This window comes from Trachymyrmex septentrionalis, unplaced genomic scaffold (genome assembly GCF_001594115.1).
Source record: "Trachymyrmex septentrionalis isolate Tsep2-gDNA-1 unplaced genomic scaffold, Tsep1.0 scaffold31, whole genome shotgun sequence".
NCBI classification, from domain to species: domain Eukaryota; kingdom Metazoa; phylum Arthropoda; class Insecta; order Hymenoptera; family Formicidae; genus Trachymyrmex; species Trachymyrmex septentrionalis.
Genome location: NW_017305474.1, coordinates 1241794 through 1262268, shown reverse-complemented (window position 1 = coordinate 1262268; position 20475 = coordinate 1241794). Strand labels below are relative to the sequence as shown.

At 38.9% G+C, this 20475-nt stretch overlaps 1 protein-coding gene across 3 annotated transcripts in view; it reads left to right on the top strand.

Moving 5' to 3' along the window:
* The window catches only part of LOC108749694 (tyrosine-protein phosphatase 99A), a 214377-nt gene that overhangs the window by 122852 nt on the left and 71050 nt on the right, over nt 1-20475 (top strand). For all 3 annotated transcript variants that reach the window (XM_018488575.1, XM_018488576.1, XM_018488574.1), the window contains exon 2: nt 9581-9704. In XM_018488575.1, coding sequence (XP_018344077.1) covers nt 9581-9704 — 124 coding nt within the window. The remainder of the gene's footprint in view (nt 1-9580; nt 9705-20475) is intronic.

The window sequence follows — 20475 nt, the reverse complement described above, 5'->3', positions numbered from 1 at the left end:
ACGTAATACGCTTAGTACTGTTGTTTCATCCATAGTTATAAAACTTTTGTATTAAGGAAATATCTACGTCAGAGAGATGACAGTTTTACGAATTGAAAAAATGTAAGTTTTTAACTTTTTTTTTTCGATTTTAGTACAAAGCAACACCATCCACTGTGCAACACCATCAAATTTTGCGTCTACTTTAATCCTGTAAAAGGATTTTTTATTCCGTTCAGTAAATTCGGAGATTTATATCGATCTGCAATATTCCCACAATTTGATCACTCCAGCATCCCCTTAATTTGATTTAACTATTATTTTTTTAATAAGTATATTTATATTTACTCTAAGTAAATGTTTACTTAGTATATACTATTCAAAGGAATATGTAATAAGATTTAGTAAATTTTTTTCAGTGTATAAATGTAAAATATATATGCATGTTTGAAATATGTGTGTGTGTGTGTGTGTGTATTTGGTATAAAAATGTATTTGCGTTCCCGCTAGACTTGATTGTGATACCGCCACTGTATAGGTATGCCAATCAAAAGGGATCTAAGCGACAGCCAGACTCCAGGTCTGTTTGCGTTCGAAATCTCCCAAAATTTTTATTCAAAATGAGGTAAATATATTCAGGTATTGAATCGAGAGAAAGCGAAAATCCTGAGTGCAAAAATGCAAGCAACATGAACAGATCTTCTGTCTTCTAGGCTGTTATTCAAAGTCCGTATTCTTATTTTAAGACCGTCTTAAGTAATGTTTTAAGTAATATAGTCCTCTGATTGGCTTGTAACGTCTTAAGATTTCAAATATAAGAATCGACTAATGAAGACTGGACTCTTAGTGTTGGCAAGTCAGTAGAATTTCTACTAGATTTGAAGGTTTTTTTTCTTTTTATCGAAAGATTTTTTTTGGAAGTACAAATGGGAGAATTTCCGGAGGTGGAGAGGAAAATGCAAAAAAAAAAGCTAAAATTACAGCTAAATTATTGAGAAAATCGCAATATAAGATAACTTTCGAAAAGACTTGGCAACAGTGCCAATGAGAGTCTCATTAGTTCGTAACATCTTAAAACTGTACTTAAGACAGACTTAAATACAAGAATCGACTATGAATATCTCTAGGGAAACTAGTCGTCCTGTTCGCCGCGCGGTGATACGAGAAAAGAGGACGCGGCGTTTCGCCGAAATGTTTTCTCGACTTGACGATGCAGGCGGCTTGTCGTTTCGAGCACACAGTTGTACTGCTCGCGCATATTCGGTTCTCCAAGTAGACAGGCGGCAACTGTACGGGTTAATTTGCCGGCGCTGTTTTTGATGGGGGATATTTACCGCGAGAACTCTCGGCATGGCCACTGCTGCGACGGTCCACAACTGCCCTTTCCGTTTTCATTCTTCCCTCTCTTTCTTCTCTCTCCCCCTTTCTCTTTTTCTCCGTCTCTTTCTGCCTCCCTCTCTTTCCGTGGCAGAGGCACGTTTTCACCCGGTTAGTAAAAGCAACGGCTCGCAGTTTTCCGCGTCAAAAACCGCAACCAAAATTTGAAATAAATAACGCGCCGGCGTGTCCGAATTGAATTGAATCTAAATCGCAATCGCGCTGTATACGGGGCTGCAGGCGATCGTCCTGCAATAGTGATAAACCATATATAGATTAGTGAGAAGCAGACTCTCTGTAATAACCAATAATTGAAAATAAAGAGAGGGCCAATATCAAGATTGCAAGATTCGGTTCAGATCGATCGATCGTAATAGATATAGATACAAAGCGGACAACGAGTGAGTTACCTTGCGATCCAAATGGGCGGCTAGCTCGGTTTTTTGGATATCCGGCGTGTTTAACAACGGGGTCGTATAGATATACGATTTGATTGAAACGCTACATTACGTTAGTATCGCGTTATTCGTTGCAAATAATTCGAGGCGTGATTAACACAAACGACGTTGCGTGCACTCATTTCGCCCATGGGAAATATCAAGTAGCCCGGTGTAGCTTCACTCCGGGGCCTATTTATCGATAAACATCATACACAACCTATGGACATTGCTTCCGCATTTTGAGCGCGACCGCCGCCGCCGCCGCCGCCGCCGCCACGGTAAGCGCGATCATGAAATTCCAACAGTGCGATCACGATGAAGTTATTCAGATAATTCGAAGCACGAAGCGCGGGATGCGAGGTGGCGTCTTGGGTCGAATACGACGTTTTATACAGTGAGATCTTTTACTGTAATTTTTCATTCCCCGTACGTACACCCCTCGCGGGGGGAGGGGGGGGAGGGAAAAAAAAGGCGTGCCGAATAAAACGCGACAATGACAATCGTGCGAAGAATTCGTTGCTTCACGTGACTCTTACGATTGGCAAATGGGAAAAATTGCATCGTCGTGTAAGGGCGGAAAATAAGCGGAAGCGGGAATTGGACGTTTCACTTAAAATGCCGTAATGTAGCCGCGCGTATGGAAATTTTCGCGGAGGGCAAATTCACGCGACAAGGACTCACAGCAGCGTATATATAGATATGTGTGTATGTGTGCCGTACGACCCTTTAAACCGTGCAACTTTCATACGAAATATTCCTTTTTTTTTTTTTTTTTTATTGCATTACGAATTATTTCGCTGGATATGGCGCGGAGAAGACGTATATACGTACTGACGGTACATATATATATATATACACGTGTATATATATATATATATATATATAAATGTACTAAATGTACAGAGAAGGCCTGACGGCCATACATATCTCGACAGATATGTAGCTAAAACGTGAATGTCCTTTCTCGCATACAGGTTCTCTCTCGTATGTATATCTTATATGTATGTACGTAAAGAAAAGCTGACAGCCGGAAGCGGAGAGGTAAAAATGAATAAAAACGAAAGAGGACGAAGAGAAACCCTTTCACCATCGAGGGGGAAGAGAGAGAGAGAGAGAGAGAGAGCGGAAGGAAGGGAGAGCTCCAGTGTTTCCAAACGCACTCCTTGGAAACTGCCTTCTATTACGATTCGCCGGCCCGGGCACCTGGGTTCGTCCTCTCGCACAAAGGACCACGCAAATCCACCGTGAATCGAATCGATATCTCCAACGAGGAACGAAGGTCTGGGAAATGGACCGCGGACCAATTTCGTCCGAGACATCTCGTGATTTTTCACTTTGCGTACGCCTTCGTACTCCCCTGTAATCCCATTCTTGAACTAACGACGGCGACATGTCGGCCGCGCAGGGAAAATGTCGACGATTGTCGCGACGCGAGAGCATGATCGAGCATACATATTCCGTCCAGGGAAATCGCCGTCGAATCTTGCGAAAAGCATTGCGATTTGTATCAATCGCTCTGACTTTTCTTCGCGTACACTATCGTTATTATTAAATAAATCTATAAATGTTCACATGAAAAATATATGCTTTTTTCTATTTTTATTAAAGTTAAAATAAAGCGAGATCCTAAATCCTATTTTAATTTAACGTTAAAAATAGATAGCGTTGAAAGATTTATGTCACTTTTAAATAAATAAATTGATTAGTCTCTTCCGCTTTAAAATAAGATATACTTTAAGATATCACTTTATCAGAATATATGCTTATATTTACACGCTATTTTCGAGCTATCTCAATTATTTTCTGAAGAATAAATAGAAAAGGAATGAAGTACGCATTAACTCCCTTTATTCGCGGCATATAAGCTTTCCTACTAAATAAAACTTTTTAATTATTCTGTGTCTATATTGATAGAAGTAATATTTTACCTCTAAGAAGTGAACACTTTTTCCTCGCTCTTGTAAAACGACTTTGAATACCTACCCCCTCCCCCCTCCACCAAGTAAACAGTAATTTTTGAAGTTCTCATCGCAATCCTAATACTACTGGAATTTCTAACAAAGTTAACTATTAGTATCATTAACTGTATATACAAACTATCGTGACACTAATTTCTTTCGAACAAAAAAAAAAGAAGGAAATATTAGGCAAAGTCGCGTTAATCTTGTCACAATTAACTAAAGTGTTAATTATGTCAATGACGTCGGCGAAAAGGAGAAACTTACGCGTTACAAGTAGGCAGAATGAGAGTACGGTTAATGGTTGAATACTGAGTTTTAACAGTGAAACGGGGTGAGAGATATTTACGTGGGAGCCATATGGTTGAGCAAGGCAAAACAGTTCTTAAAATGACGCTCGTAAATTCCGCTAAACGCGCTCGTAGAAATTTATATTCTACCCACCGTAAGAGAGGAACGACGTGGCGTCCTCCGGTGCATACGCGTGGTTATCCTGGTATGCACCAACTAATACACGCGCACCAGGGTACCTTCCGTATCGGTCATCCCGTCCTCCGTAACGGGAAATACTTTGGACAATTAATTTTATTGTAGGCACCGCCTAGTTTCTTAACTTAGAAAAACTGTCGCGTAAATTCGCCCAGGTTTTAACCCGTTACGTTGAGATTTAATTAGTCACCTCACGTATCTGTTTTGCATATTTCAGTTTACATTCGAGCAAGGATTCAACGTAAAAAAATATCGCCTAGAAGATACACTCTTACAAGTCGGGGGAGATTATTTAGACTATGCAGTTCCAATCGCGTCTGTTGTCTCAATTGTCGTCAATTATTCGCTTCGTGACGTAAAACGTCGTCATCATTTCATCGTGTAATTACCTTTTAGCGGTAAATAATCCGGTACAATAATAAAATTTTCACTTTGCGGAAAGTTCAAGCATGGTAGCCACTCTGGCGCGTAGCACAAGTGACCGGGGATCTATAAACATTCTACGGAATTTATAAACGTTTCACTCCCCCGGGGAGCGAGTCGTTTGAATATTGCAAAACGTTAAGTGTAGGAATCTGTATAACGAGACTCGCACGCGTCCAGCCCGCTCGATTTTACTTTGCCGCACGTCCGTCGGTGGCTTTGTGCAATGCAACGCGCTCGACTTGCGGCTCGGATAAAGAAACGTCCACTGTTGACCCCGTAAAGCAGAAAGCATGAATTATTAATGAATGGCCGCAACGCACGGCGGGTTGTAGAGCGACGCAGCGGCGCATACCCTGTTTAAATGGTATAGAATTAATGGGCAATCGAGAGCGAGAGAGAGAGAGAGAGAGAGAGAGAGAGAGAGAGAGAGAGATGTGTGTTTCCCATAGCCTCTGCTCTGGAGAAAATTAACGTAAAGACTTGCAATTGATTTTAATTTCCTTTCATTGAATATCGTGAGTACTTCTTTGCTAGAGTAGAAAATAGAAATTGACGAGGCAGCCACCGTACGTAATGCAAAAACGAGAAAACGGAAGAAAAGGCAGGAAAGAAGTATAAAATTTCATCTCATGATATAATTAATCTCTTGTCCAAAATCATAAAGCTTCTTATAAGCTAAACCGTGATGAAAGGCAGATTCGGCTATTTATATCGATTTTTGCGGGTATGGAAGTTTAGATATGATATAAACGTTTTCTGCTATAAAATAGATTAATAAGTGTTATAATATTGAGAAAAATACTCGAGAGAAAACGAAGATGTGTTGGCCGGTTACGTAAAAAGGCTAAAACTTAAGGGAAATATTTTTCCCGTGGCAGAAGAGAGAGTTGATTCGTTCCGGATCTTATTTGTTTCACGTACTCTTCCGCTCAGGCAAAGAAAAGCCCGGATAGCCACTCAAGACGCGCGTAATGTGCTCCCTCTCCCTTCCATTCACTTTTTCGTTTACCAACCGGAAACGCTATCTTGTGAAATTAATAATTCGCGAACGACGGCTTCATAGTAAATCTCATTTATTCCGTTTCCACGCCTTTGAATTTTCTTCCGTTATATCATCGTGCGGAAATGCAAGCAGGTACGCGAAAGGCGCGCGGATTGCAAACGAGATAACATTAAAAAAACCTAGTTTATTCAAGAGTCTAATATAACGAGTTTCTTATTAATTATAAAACTGGCCGTGGCTCTTCATAAAGTAAAACAATAAACATGAGTAATTTCTATAACGTTGGTCGCGAGTAGATTTTACGCGATTCATGTGTATTACATCTTATTTTTTTTTCTAAATAGTTACTTTTTACATGTTTACAAGGTATCTTGTATCATATTAAAAAAAATACCATCCATTATAAATTCGTAATGCATGTCTCACACGTGTCTCTGTGTGTGATAGAATCAATTTAATATTACTGACAAGCTTATCAACGAATGATATATGATAGGTATAAATGATGTAGATAAATGTACGCCTGTTCATTGATATTTATTATTATACTTCGTTCTTAAATACCTGTTCACGAGGTAGCTTGTATTTCATTATTATAAAAATAACACGATCTATGATAAATTCCCATATGTGAGTGTTTCTTTGTGCGATAAAATTAATTTAATGTTGTTGAGATTATCATCGAATAATAATGTATACAGACATAAATTGCATAGACGACGAGCGCACGTTCAATCACGTAAAAGTCATGCCAGTTAATGCAGTGAAAATAAATTGGGCAGGGTATTAATTGTGCAGACAAGTGCGCATTTAATCACATAAAAATCACATATCTACAGGCTAATGCGGCGAAATAAACGGTGAATTAAAATGTCTCGTTATATAACTTTTCTATCAGATCAACCATCACATCGAGCAGTACATATTGAGCAAATACAAATTGCGCGGACAAGCGCGCATTTAATTACGTTAAAATCACGTAAATTAACGCGACTGATACGTAAATTAGCGATACTAAATATACAACCTTTCATAGCTCTCTGCTCCGGTTGGCACGTATTCAATACTTAATATCGAGCCGGGCCATTGTACGGTAGTCCCGTAATTCATGTAAATCGCGTACCGCGGGAAAGAAGTTCTTCTCAGCGTTCGAAATTTTTCTCAGCGTCGGTGTCACGGCGTGTGGTAACGGCCGACATAAACAGCGGGAGCGCAGCCGCGCGGCGGTAGAAAGGCCGCGCGCAGAGCGAGGTCAGAAAAGGATGACGACTCCATCCTGAGAGAGGTTGGAGGTCCCTGCTCTCATTTATGATCTTATGCAACGTGCGCGCAATGTTATATTTCGCCGCGCCGCACGCCGGTGCATATTAAACGCCCGAGCCTTATCCGATGCGGCCGCCGCGGCGCCGCCGCCGCCGCCGCCGCCGCGGCGCCGAGAGCGTGATCGGTGTTTCCTTCTCCTTCGTGCAAATAACTTCGGCGAGAAGAGCCTCGCGAAGGTGTTGTATTCAACCGGGTACGTCACGTTTACGACACGAGTGCCTTCAGGATATACGTTAATATTTAACAAGCAAAATTGTAAATGAACTTCAAGAACTCTTGCAAACTGAATAATGATTTTTATTTTTAACTTCGGTTCACGCGTGAATTTAGTTTCTCGAATTTGCCGCCTTTGTAATGCATATTGCGACTTATTGTCTGTTCTCCTTTTTCGCTCGCATCGGCTCAATAATCTTGAGCCTTTATTCTCAAAAATTATTGCATACTGGAATATTTTTATTAATACAATATTTGTGTACAATTTGTATGCGATATCTTTTAAGAAAGATCCCTGCAGTGCGTTTTTTCTCGCGATAAATAAACGTGGCTCGCACAAAACTATTTCGTGATCGATTTTTCCGTAATGAAAATTGGATCCGAGGCTTAATTACCAAACCATCAAAGCGGATGAAGACCTATCAAGTGAGGCACCTTCGTAATTACGTGCATCTTGCACATCGTATAAAAAAAAAGTAATGTTTGTTATACGCCGCAGTGTGCTGGTTTACAATCACATAAATTAAATCCACCATTAGCTAATTCAAAGACAAAACGCTGTAATAATCTACATTAGACATCTTAATAATTTTAGTCAAACTTTCATATTTGAATTAATTTGAACGTATTCACAGTCTTAAAATCATAATTTATTATCTATGTGAAATTAATCTAATTGTAAATTTAATTTACATTAAATATTTTAAATTAGATATCTCAAAAATTTAACTTTATCTAAATAATTTCACTCTCTCTCTACTCTTGCCCAGAAAACCTCTCTACTAAAAATTGCCGTTCGTAATCGGTGTTTAAACTGTAGTTCTTCACATACCTTGTGTACGATCAAAGTGCGCGCACAGATACTTATATGATGGAATCCCTAGAAATAAGAGTCTGGACAATATTGATCTGAAGCAAAATAGCGACTCACCTACTAGTTGCAAGTTATTTATAAATATCGAGTGATTGTGAATTAAATAAATTGATTTGATTTTTTTTTTTTTGTAATATCCACAGTATACAACAGCCAGTCATTTCTGCAAAGTGATAAATTTTCAACTGTTAAAGAATCAAACTATTAAAGGAAGATAAGAATGTCATTTTATTTTATAGTGTCTTTACCTTCTTCTTAATTTCTTTTATCTCAATTAAATAAAATTATATATGACTCTTTATATGAGTTAAGTTTTCCAGCACATTAATATCTTTCTAAATGTGATGCTTGATTGAGTATTAAATTATTGAAAATTGCTTGTCAATTTAATTTAATTCGTAATATTATATATTACAATAGTTTAATTGCGTTTATAAGTCCGGAAAACCAATTCGGCTGTACAATTCGAATGATTACAAATGTGGTATATATGCGTATACATATATACTGTGTATGTATATATATATATATAAATAATATAATTCACATTGAATTATTTAAACATTAAAGATCCAACATCGACCGGTCATTTAATTTCTAGTATTGATTTGTTCTCACATATATGGTCTACAATAAGATTTCTTATTGTTTATATGTGAGTTAAACTTAAAATCAATTTACTTAATTTATAATCTCTCGATACTTATACGCAGCTTACAATAGTAAGTTGCCATTTTGTTTTAGATCAACATTATCCAGACTCTTCTAGGAACTCTACTATATGAAAGGGAGGCGTCTACGCACTGGTGATAGCACTTGTGGCACTTGAAGAAGAAATAGTTTTACAATATTAGTTTGAATCAATTAGATCGTATATATACATTCAGAAAAATTATAACTTGTCTTACGTGCTAAACCGATTTAATCGTAAGTTAAATTATATTAAAAATTTGTTTATATTTTATTTATAATTACAACAAATCTATTTCCTACACGCAGCAACTTAATACGTTTAAGATATATTTGAGAGAATAATCTAACACGACTATAAAACTGTCGACACGATCGACGGAACATTGCAAGCGTTTCTATTTCGTGACAAGATTGTTTCGGAAATATGTATACCATAAGTATTCGTGTAAAGCTTGTGATACGTGTTTGCATTACATGTCGATACCGATATAAACGTCTGTAAGAAATATCAACTACGTGACTACAACTTTCGTGAAAATAAATTTCAGCTTAAGGAACTGGAAGCGAGTTAGCGTTATATTGTAAACGCGTCGCGTGGCCGTATATATAGCTACTGTAACTACTTTAAGGTAATGCTTTTCTTAAGTAGTTGGCACATCGTGTGCACACAGTTATATTTGTTTGGTTAATAATCGCGAAAATTTACCTAGTAATAATCCGCGGCGAAATTTTCGACAGTTCGACAATTTCCACAGCCACGAGTTGCACAACAGGGCGTTACGAATGATAAAATTTCTGCTTTCAGACGTGCCTGATCCACCGGAGCGACCACTTGTCATAAGTTACACGTCCAAAGCCGTGAATATATCGTGGGCACCTGGTGTTAATTCCCACAACACTCCAATTTCGCAGTACGTCATCTACACCCGGTAAGTCCGTTAAATATTGACTCACGAAAAAAGCTCCCTTGCTCAAGCCAACTCGCCGATCTGGCGCTCTGAATTTACTCAGATAACTCGGAAATTGCAAATATTATATTGAAAGCGTAATTTAAACAAAAAAAAAAAAAAAAAAAAAAGAATAGATGGAAATCGATGTGATAAATTGACGTAGAGATGTTGTCGCCGTCATGTCACGAGCTTGCGCACATAGAGAGAGATGCGAAGATTAAAGTAAAAAATTAATTCTATCGATTTAACTAGCGAGTCCTCTTTCCCTGTAATGTCATTTAGGAGTTACGTCGTGACGTCAGTCACTAAACTTTACTGTTGATTTCCACGATATGCCACTGTCGCTTTCTCGCGGAAGTTGAGCAAATTGCTACGCCGGAGTGAATTAATGTCGCTTTTCCCCGGGGAAAAACATTTTTTAATAGGAAAAAATCAGAGCACCTACGGGATACGCCCGGAAATAGCTCGGTTTACGCTCAAGTTGATCTCAGCCTGATTATCTTATGTGTACGACTAGTGGCCTTGGCTTTCGTGGTCCTCACTCGCGTTAGGGGGTGGAAGAAGAAACGGATAAAATAAAAGGAATTACCAAGGATAAGAACCGCGGTGTCGATAAGCACCCATTGTTCTCCTCCGCGTCTCTCAGTTCCGTTATCTCTCCCTTTTGCCCCTCCCCTCTTCCACCCAACCCGTTCCGCTGGGTCTCTTGACCCCGCGACCGACTTCCATGTTTCCCATCGCTACGACATCACCTTTTCGTTTACCCACGAATTTCCCCTTCGATGCCGCCGGTAAAGCCAGACTACTGGCGTTGCAATATATACGTCGTATTAGGGGGGAAAAAAAAAAAAAAAAAATGTAAAAACGCCGGAATAACGCATAAAACTGGAAAAATATTTTCGTACCATTGTGTGGTATATAAACAATATAATATATACAACGAAAACTATATATACACTGTAGGTACTCACGGCGGTACGTTCGCTACAAAACTGCCGCGAATATGGAAATCGCAAATACGAGAAAGAGAAATATATAGAAAGATTAAGGTTGAATAAAAAAAAAATGTAAAACACCGAAATAAAGAGCACAATTTTTTGATTTTTCATTTAATCTCATTTTAAATAGAAAATTTACGCTTAATTTTTAAGACTATGCGTTTGTGAGTGGCGAATATTCCTTCCTAGGAAAATGCATGACTTTGTTAAAAAAAAAAGTAAAAAGATAAAAAGTTGTTTCCCGTTTTATTCGTTATTATATTTGTTAATTCCTCCGAGAGTAATTTTTTCGAATCTAAAAAGAGATTATATAAATATCGAATGTACAGGAATACATGAATAAAAAGTCGTAAATCAGGAGATTCTGTTTTAACGTCTGCACAAATTGAAGATATTGAATGCTGTTTTAAATCTAACTCTAATAATGTTAAATCTGCTCTCTTTATTTACGATTATTTGTAGAAATTTTGCACATTATAATTACTCCCTTTGTATAAAGAAAAGACATTTAAAGACGCTTGAATCTTTTATTTTAGAATATTTTCATAAAAAAAAAAAAGAAATGTGTTTCTGCTCTTCGTGGAGTATTGGCAAGTTTTCAGCGATTTAAAACATTCAGTCGATGATATACTCTTTATATAATAACGTAAAGCCTAGCAAAATTGCTTTCTATCGACCGTTAGCGATGTATTTGTGAACTTGTACCTCGGCCGACTACGAGCACTCCGCGTTTCGATCTGGTCATACCGAAAGGGTTAATTTGCACCGTGGTGGCCATCGAGCTCACGTTTCGATTTCGATGTATCGATGAGTTAATTCGACCGATGCATTGTACCGCGCCCGAACCTTCTCTATCTTTGAAAGGAAAAAAGAAATAAACGAGAGGGGAAAAAGAAATAAAAATGTCGGTACAGTTTTATTATTAAATCCCCACATTGCCGGACGTTCATTTCGCTACGCAACGCGGAACATCGCGGTTCTCTCTCGTTCCCTGGAAGGCGAATGTTCGCGCGAGACTACGAGCGGATGGAATTCTTAATCAAGTTTCCATTTTCTTTCTTTTTTTCCGCCCCTATGTCTCGACCGCTCGGCTGCCGCCGCCCCGCGCGCGCGCTTTCTTCCCTTTCTTCCGGTCGCGAAGCAGACAAAACCTCGAGAGTAGAAGTTGTAGGAAATAATATATCAGTCGGTGTCGTTATGGTCGCCGAATATTGAAGTTTCGCCCTGTGAACCATTTCGCCTTGCCGCTCGGGCTGGCAGGCCCTTTCAGAAAACTATCGTAATACCTCATAGAACTTGGAAAATATTAGTTTTATAATAAAGTTCGGTCGAACTTCGTTCAGCCGCGAAAGGAGCAAGTGAGAGCAAAAACGAGAGCGAACGCGAGAGAGAGAGAGAGAGAGAGAGAGAGAGAGAGAGAGAGCGCTCTCGCGGACAGGCTGCACAATCGTTCCGTTCGAAGATTATTAATCTTCGCGGAAATCAACCGCCGTTTTGACGAGGCTCTCCTTGCAATGGCATCTCACCGATCCTCCAGCTGGAAATGACGTCGACACGCAGCCAACACCTTCCGACGGTCGTATATAATCACGCCGGCATCACAAATCCTCCAATACGAACAATATGATAACCCGTCAAAAAATGTGAATTACACTGTCAAATTCATAATGTCAAATTACATTCCATTTAAGTTATTTTTGATTATTTCTATAGATCTCCTAGTCAATATGTCGTTAATTTAATTAAAATTGGAGCTAAACAATTTAGCACGCACACACACACACACACACACACACACACACACACACACACACACACACACACACACACACACACACACACACACATACACACGCTCATGAAAATATCATTAAATTCGGCTCAAATTTAGTTTATTATCTATTGAATGCACATATTAATTTGGATGTTTGCTTTGAAATTAACTACAAAAATAGTTTGATTTACGTTTTGACACATACGAAAGTTAAAAATAGTAAAATGTTATTTTAATTCAAGAAATTGATTCGCCCCTTTGATATTTAACAGTTTATTATTAATAAGAATCGCGAGCGACGATGAATAATACACGTCCTTTCTACTCCTATTACGCGGCACACACACGGAAAAACATTATAAAACACCTAAAACACCGGTAACTTACGGAAATACACGGCGTACATCATACCACTTTTGGTATGTGCCGGCCTCCCTTGCAATTTAGTAACCATTTGCCACATATGTTCGGATTAAAAAACATTTGTGAAACTTAAATGTATACACGTTATACACGGCCAAACACGTTTTCAATTTGCCACTGCAACGTGCATCCCGTGCAAACGGCGGCGTATTCGGACAACATCCGGGTGCAGCGGCACCACCTCTCCTCTTTTCTCCTCTTCCCTCTCCCCCTCCCCCTCCCTCCCCCACGAGCCCCATGTCGCCGATCATTTATCTCCGTAATATCAGAAAAGTGGCGAGGAATAAATGCCGCGACCGCGTTTATTAGACGGGACGGACTATCGATCTTAGTGTGTTAGGTGTCCCCCGTGGGCGGCCCGATCAATTTCCCGGGATTCCTCCGCTTAATCTTCCCGCGTTTTGTTAAACGTATTAAAATGGAATTCCAATTTCGCGCAAGCCCACCGACAGAGAGAGAGAGAGAGAGAGAGAGAGAGAGAGAGAGAGAGAGAGCCTGCGCTCTCGTTTACAGCTCGACGATCGTGCACGATCTGCGAGTTTTAATTACTTTTGTCTCGCGCGTACTCATGTGCAGTTAGAGCTCGTTTCTCGTGGCTCAGTTTTCCGGTTAGGATCGACTTTCAATCTTGCAACGGAATAAATCGGGGAAGGCCCTTTCGACTTTTTTACTGCAGGGACCTACGCTGCAGGCACTCAGCGAGTGCGTTTAACGAGCGTTAAACGAGTGTTTCATTGTACGTCGCGCGAATAATAGCCGAGGAAACGCGCTTCAGTTTTTGTCGGACACTTTCATTAAATTCGACGATTAAATTCGACGTAGTACCATCTCGCGACATCGCAAACGCGCGAATGTTGTTTTGCTTATAAAAGTCTAGATTTCCCAATAGGAAAAAGCTGGGAGGCCATAATGTTTACAGGGAAAATGACGTTTACTTCCGTGGCTCTACAAAAGATTCCTGCCAGGCTTATTTCCAATTTCATAAGCTGCAACTATCTTACAAGAAATTTTTCAGAGGTAGGAAACAGATGTGTAATATATATACGCTCTCGCGGAAATATTGCGTTACTGATGGTAGCTTTATACGCCCAACGTCGAGAGATAGATGCCCGTCGAAAAATCCCGCTTTTGAATTAATAGTAGCTAAAATCCGGCAGGAAAAGAACGGTTTTGCTGAAGTAACTAAAAATTTAACTAGATACAGATCTAAAAATAATTTTGTCGGAGACCACCAAAATAATTACATCGAAATCTCAAGCATAATGAGCCATGCTGCAAAAAGTTTTTAAAATTCTAATTAAGTTTGAACATCCTACATAATTATTTTCATCTAAATAAAATTATTTTCAATTCTGTATCTACGCTGAGAAACAAAAATTGTTCATTAATCTAATTAATTTAGTCAAACATATTATATTTGGGCTTAAATACATTGTATACATTCTTCAAGGAAAGAAATAAAGATAACTAAATTAATTTAGTCGAATGAACAATTTTTTTCTCCACCGTAGCTAAATTTTTACGGCTTCTGCAAAATTATTCTTTTCGTGTAACTTTCGTGAATACGTTAATGTGTACAATTTCATAAATACATTAATGTGTACGATAAATATCGCCAATACTTATTAAGAAACTTATACATCTTCCTTCTTTTTTTTTTTTTTAATTTTTTCTCAGATATTGGAGAGAAGCTAATGGCGTAACGTTATCTCTTTCCGCCAAAGACCGCGGATTAAATGTAGCGTATCAGCTCGAGTCGGCCGTGAAAGTCTGGAATAAGTGAGCAGGATTAATTAAGACTAGCGCACAAACGCGACATAATCGGCTGACGTTAACTCCGTGCCTTAATTCCGGGGCCGTAAACTGCCGCTGTTCTTCGCAGCGTCGTGAAAGGTAATGCGAGATACGTGACGTCGTTGATCACGCGTCGAAACGCTATAGATCTCGTCTCACACACACACACACACTCTCTCTCTCTCTCTCTTTCTCTCTCTTGCTCTCTCTTTCTTTCTCTATCCAAGCCTGCGTCCTCTCTCGGCCATTACGAGGCGAATTTTGCAGCTGACGCTGGATTAAGAACTCGAACGTATGAAAAACTCCTTGCACTTACCGAATATATAATTTCAACCCAGGCGCATTTACGAGATCACGTATATATGTTTGGATAACGGATGCTGGGATTAATTCATAACCCGTACTTCCATCCTGCTACTTGATTAGTTTTCCGATAAACGATTAATCCCGTAGCGAGTGATATATGTATCACGATTACCGACATCCGAAACCGGCATCCGTGCTCCTAATAAAATCTCCTTTCGTAAAAATACTCGGTATGCGATGACATGCAATAATTGGTCTTTCTTGGGTCGTAATAGCTGACACTACAACTAATCTTAGATGCTATTATAAATAGCTTTGCTTCTACGTGCGACCGGTATTTAATACGGTTAAAATTTAAATTCGATTTCACAGAGTGAATATAATTATATAATATATTGACGAATATATAATCTTAAGTATTCTTGAGAGAAATTAACTCTCTCTCGTCTGATTTTAACAGTGCCGAGTTAGGATAATCGATATTTGTTCTAGTTTTCGAAAAATGGAACGTTGCAACGTTGCGTATGAAATTAAAAATATATATAAATGCATAGGACACAAAACTTTCAAATTACGTTACAATTTAATGTAATGTCCAGGTCGAAATATAAAATGTTAAAATGCAATATATATAATTTAAATATTTCACAGGTCATATGTCATACATTTTACTGGCGATGCTTTTTTGTGCATGATAACTTGGTTTGCCAGAAATGTTTTGATTTAGTTTTTTCGCAGCAATCAAAAATTCTGAAATGTTTGGCATGGAAACGAAACGGAAATTGTTGCCGATACTGCCACACGGGAGAATACCGCTATATTCCTTCTCTCCCACGTTGCATCAATTACGTCATCGTCGGAAGATCATCAGCTTTCGTTAAAAGCCGTTCTGTTATTAAAATCCATGGATGCAGCGCGCTTTTCGAGAGTAAGATTGATGCGGCAGGAGCGAAACGAGATTAAAGAGAAAACGTTCTGATCCTTGTCGAAAATCTCACGGGGATCCTTCCGCCTTCGCCACGAATCTTTTATCTTCTATGAAGCATCTCGCCCGCCCCGTACCGGTCGGAGGTGTAATTTCTAAAATTGTGTGCGATTGTTGCTATGTTGATGTGCACCTGCATTCCAACGCCCGCCTGGTTAATCGGCCATTGTGAAAATTAGACAGAAAACTTAATTATAAGATTCCTGATTGGTTGGATCCTCTGGAGGCTCACTTCGCAGAAAAGACCGGGATATCTCAGTTGGATTCTCAGCGCGATAACAACATTTAGAATTACACGCAACGCCGTTCTCCTCTCGCGATACCGTTTGTATTTCCGAGTAATGTATCATTCCTGAAGTGAATAATTGTTATAGTTTATCACTTTTATGATATAAAAACCGAACATAATGTAAATATCCGATTTACTTTTTTGTTTCTAATCCTCTCTGCAATTTGGCTCTTTATCGGCGCAAACTTCATTTTTGCTCAAAAATTTCATTTGACCTCAATTTCTAATTTTTATTAAACAAACAAAATTAAATGTTTTGACATTTAAGGATTAAAAAACTAGTAATGTAACGGAGCTTTTGAAAAGTAACTTTGAATTTTTTTTTTAAATCCACACTGAGAAATATTTCTAGTTAAAAATGAAGAAAAACTAGAAGACTCTGATTATATCATTCAGAATTCTGTTTCAACTAGAATTATAATAGATTCAACCAGAAAATTCTGTCCATTTTCAACCAGGATTCCGAGTAATGCAATCAGACTCTTTTTCCAGTGTGGAATAGCGAAAAAACCTTGGGCTGGACAAAAAGGACTCACATTAGGTAAAAACTGCAGACAGAGGGTTAAAATTAAGATTGCACTGATATATCTTTTACATTTTAAATAGCCAAAAACTTAATCAAACATTTATTAAACTGGTGCAATTCCCGCCAGCAATTAGCGAATATTTCTGCAGAGTATAACTAAGGCCAAATTTTTCTCCACCGGTGCTTTAACGTGGTGGTATAGAGATACATGAATTATACGACGGACCATATCGCTTCCCTGTTTGCACATGTAGTGTCAACCTTCTGAATAAACAAGACCTTTTAATTAAGTGCGCTTGTGAGAACCGCACCCTCGTTGCGGACCCTCAAAGACGTTGCCGTAGACGCGACTACGCGCTGTTATCCTGTAGAATGATTTAAAACCGAAGTACGGAGAAAAGCAGCGGACGGCGCGTCGAGTGGAACATGACGCGGAGCTGGCCAATTTCACAGCTGCCAAAAAAGGACCAAGTCAAAAATTACGCGCGGGAAAACCCCGGGACGCATAGCGAGGGAAAACTCGCTCGTGTGGCAAAGGCTAACGGCGCTCTTAACGTCGTAACGAACAGCCATAAAGGGATACGAAGGGCCGCGTTGGTACCGAAACGCGAGGCGATCGGCCGGAGGCCGAGAACGTGGCCGAGATTTATTGGCCGTGGCCACGATTTATTTGACGCGTTTAAATGCCTACTTTATCGTGCTGGCCGATGGGCCGCATATACACACATACACAAGCACACATATACAGCATTTCCAGCTTCGTTCGGTCCCATCCACGCTTCTACTCCTTTTTCCATCCTCGGACGGATTTTGGCGCGTCGTCCGTCGGCCGAGATTTTCAAGGTGTTTTCGCACGAACGACGCCGTCCACGCGATGTGGCGGCGTAACCGCGTAAAATTACGCCGGGGCGTTATGGCGCTTTTCTCCAACGAAATCTTTTCGAACGTGATTCAGAAATTTCTGACGCTCCCCACGGGCACTTTCACACGGGCTAATACTTGTGGACTGATAAGTCGGATAATTGTTTTAATCGCCTAAGCGAATTATATCCGTAATATGGCGCGGAAAAAATTTTCCAATTTTATTTCTCTCTAAAATGAAAAAAAAAAAAAAACGACCGATTTTATTCATATAACGGTACACTGCTTGTATAAGTTAATCAACGTACGTTGTGTGTGCGTTTAATCTTGAAATTCTAAAGCCATTGAACATTTTATTTTTCGTGCATTTTTTTTGTAATTTCTCTTTCGACTCACTAAGTGATTAAAGCTGTCCTTTATTCATAGTTTCAGATAATTTTCGAGAGGATAAGGAGGATTGAGATAAAGAGAATTAAGAGCTTCTAAGAGATTTCATCTCTCTAGAGGCGAATTGCTCGATTCAGAAGAGCCTTCGGAAGATTTGTTAAAGCAAAAGCTCGTCTCGCCGCAGCCCTCCCATACGTTTCTCCGAGCCGTTTGAAACGCGTACGTGATACCCGCGATTTAAGGGGCTAGAGAAATGTGATAAACGTTCGTACGAGGTCGATTTCGAGCGTTTATCTAGCTGTCGCGTTCGGGGGCGGCGGGCACCGGTTTATGTCCGGTTGTGACTTTTCCCGATCATCGACTCTCGCCGAGACTTTATTATCTGCGCGCGGCGCTAAATGCACCGGCCGAAAATCGATGATACGATAAGCCAACTTGACCAGATTCGTTTGCATATCTGCGGCACGGAATGGCCAAGCGGGCAGCGTTAACAGCCGTCGTGCGAACATATTAATCTGTATATTAACTCTTCGCTATTGCCGCTCGTGGAAAAATGTTCAGCGGGACACTGAATCATAGCCGGACCGGCGTTTTAATCTCCTTTATATTATGCCCGCGTTGACCGGGTGTGCAGATATCAGGTTTAATCTTTGAACACAAATATGAACAAAAAATATTATATTAAGAAATACTTTTATCGGAGACTCACGCTTATTTATTAACTGCTACCTCCTGCAATATCTTCACTCCATCGGCAGGTCATTTGTGAGAGACCATTTTAAATACAATGTGATTATTAGGATTAGCCCTCTGGAGCTAATTTAGCCTCTATTCAGTTTATTGGACTGACTCAATTATAAATCTCTTTAAAAATGTCAAAAATGTCGACCAATTCAATTTTCTTTATAGTACATATAGCTGCAAATTTGAATTATTCTTATTCTTATTATAAAATATTCGTATTCATTCTTTTTCTATGTCATTTTGGTACTGTGAAATTAATTAACTTCTTTTAATTAGCATAAATTAAATGAGTCTTAGTCCAGTATTAGTAATTCAGGATTGTCACAAATTCCTCATTCTAAGATTTCATAACTTTTCTGATTTTCAGACAAAATTTCATTATTTTCTCTAACTATCAATATTTTAAAATTTTATATTTTGTATTTTTAGCTGATTTCCTGATTTGGAAACCGTTAAATATTCTTTGTTGATAGACCAATTTAACAATAGTAATTACTATTAATGTTGTCGACGCTGTTTGCATTCTTAATTGTTAAGTTGGTAGTAATCTATAAAAACTGCATAGAAATGTAATGTACGTATGTTAAACTTTTATAAAGTTATGAATATGAATTTCTTAGAAAATTTTGCACAATTTTTCGACGTTTTCCTTATTTCTTTCGATTTCTCTAACAGTTCCCGAATTTCCCTAATTTTCGTGGTAATCCTGTAATTCGTGTTACAAATTTTGACGTCAGCTGCAGAGGGTTAATATTCGACATATTTACAGAAAATAGTTTTAGAATTTTGTTTTAACTGTAAATTATATGATTATTAATATTTCAATACAAAATATTCGAAATATATACTGGCAACCTCGATTTGCCATATCACTATCATTAATCTAATGCACCTTGCGGTCATATTACGCTGCAGCATGCACCGCCGCTGGTTTTGCTCGCGTAAATTCCAAATAGTACGCGCGCGCGCATCTCATCAGTTCGATCCAGTGATTTATTAGTGGCATATTAGAAATATATCACGTGTCCCGTGACACGACGAAGATATACCATCTTCAACGTATACATCCCTAATACGATTCGACGGAATTGTTGAAATTAATTTTCTGGGCTTTTATCATGTCTTACAACACCGTTTCGCGATGTGATTTATTTTCATTCCGTCGGTGAATCTCATTTGCCGAGATAAGGCAATAAAGCCCGGCCATTATCGTCGATCTTATTATTCCGCCAGGGAAAACTCACTTCTATATTTTGAATACGACAAATCAGTTCTTTCCCTCTCTTTCTTTTCTGATTAAATGAAAATTCTTTAAAACACAATCAGCCTCGCACAGATACGCGCTTTACTTTCAGCAGTCGTAACTTCTAGTTACGATAAGAGAAATTTCTATTGTCTCATCTATCCACCTTAAATCTATTATCTTCATTACCGTTATCTTGTACCGTCTTATCTTTTTCCGTGCATTTTTTTTTTTTTTTTTTGGTTTTTCAATAACGCGGCAAGACACGGCATTGCATTAATCTCCGTGGATTATCCACTTGTAAGGTACTTAATGATATTCGTGGATTCTTAAGGCGGTCTCCGAAGTTTCGGAACTCAGCTTTCGGTGGAGACCGTCACGAACGCGGTGGCAAGGACACCGCATTTAGCGGAGAGGATG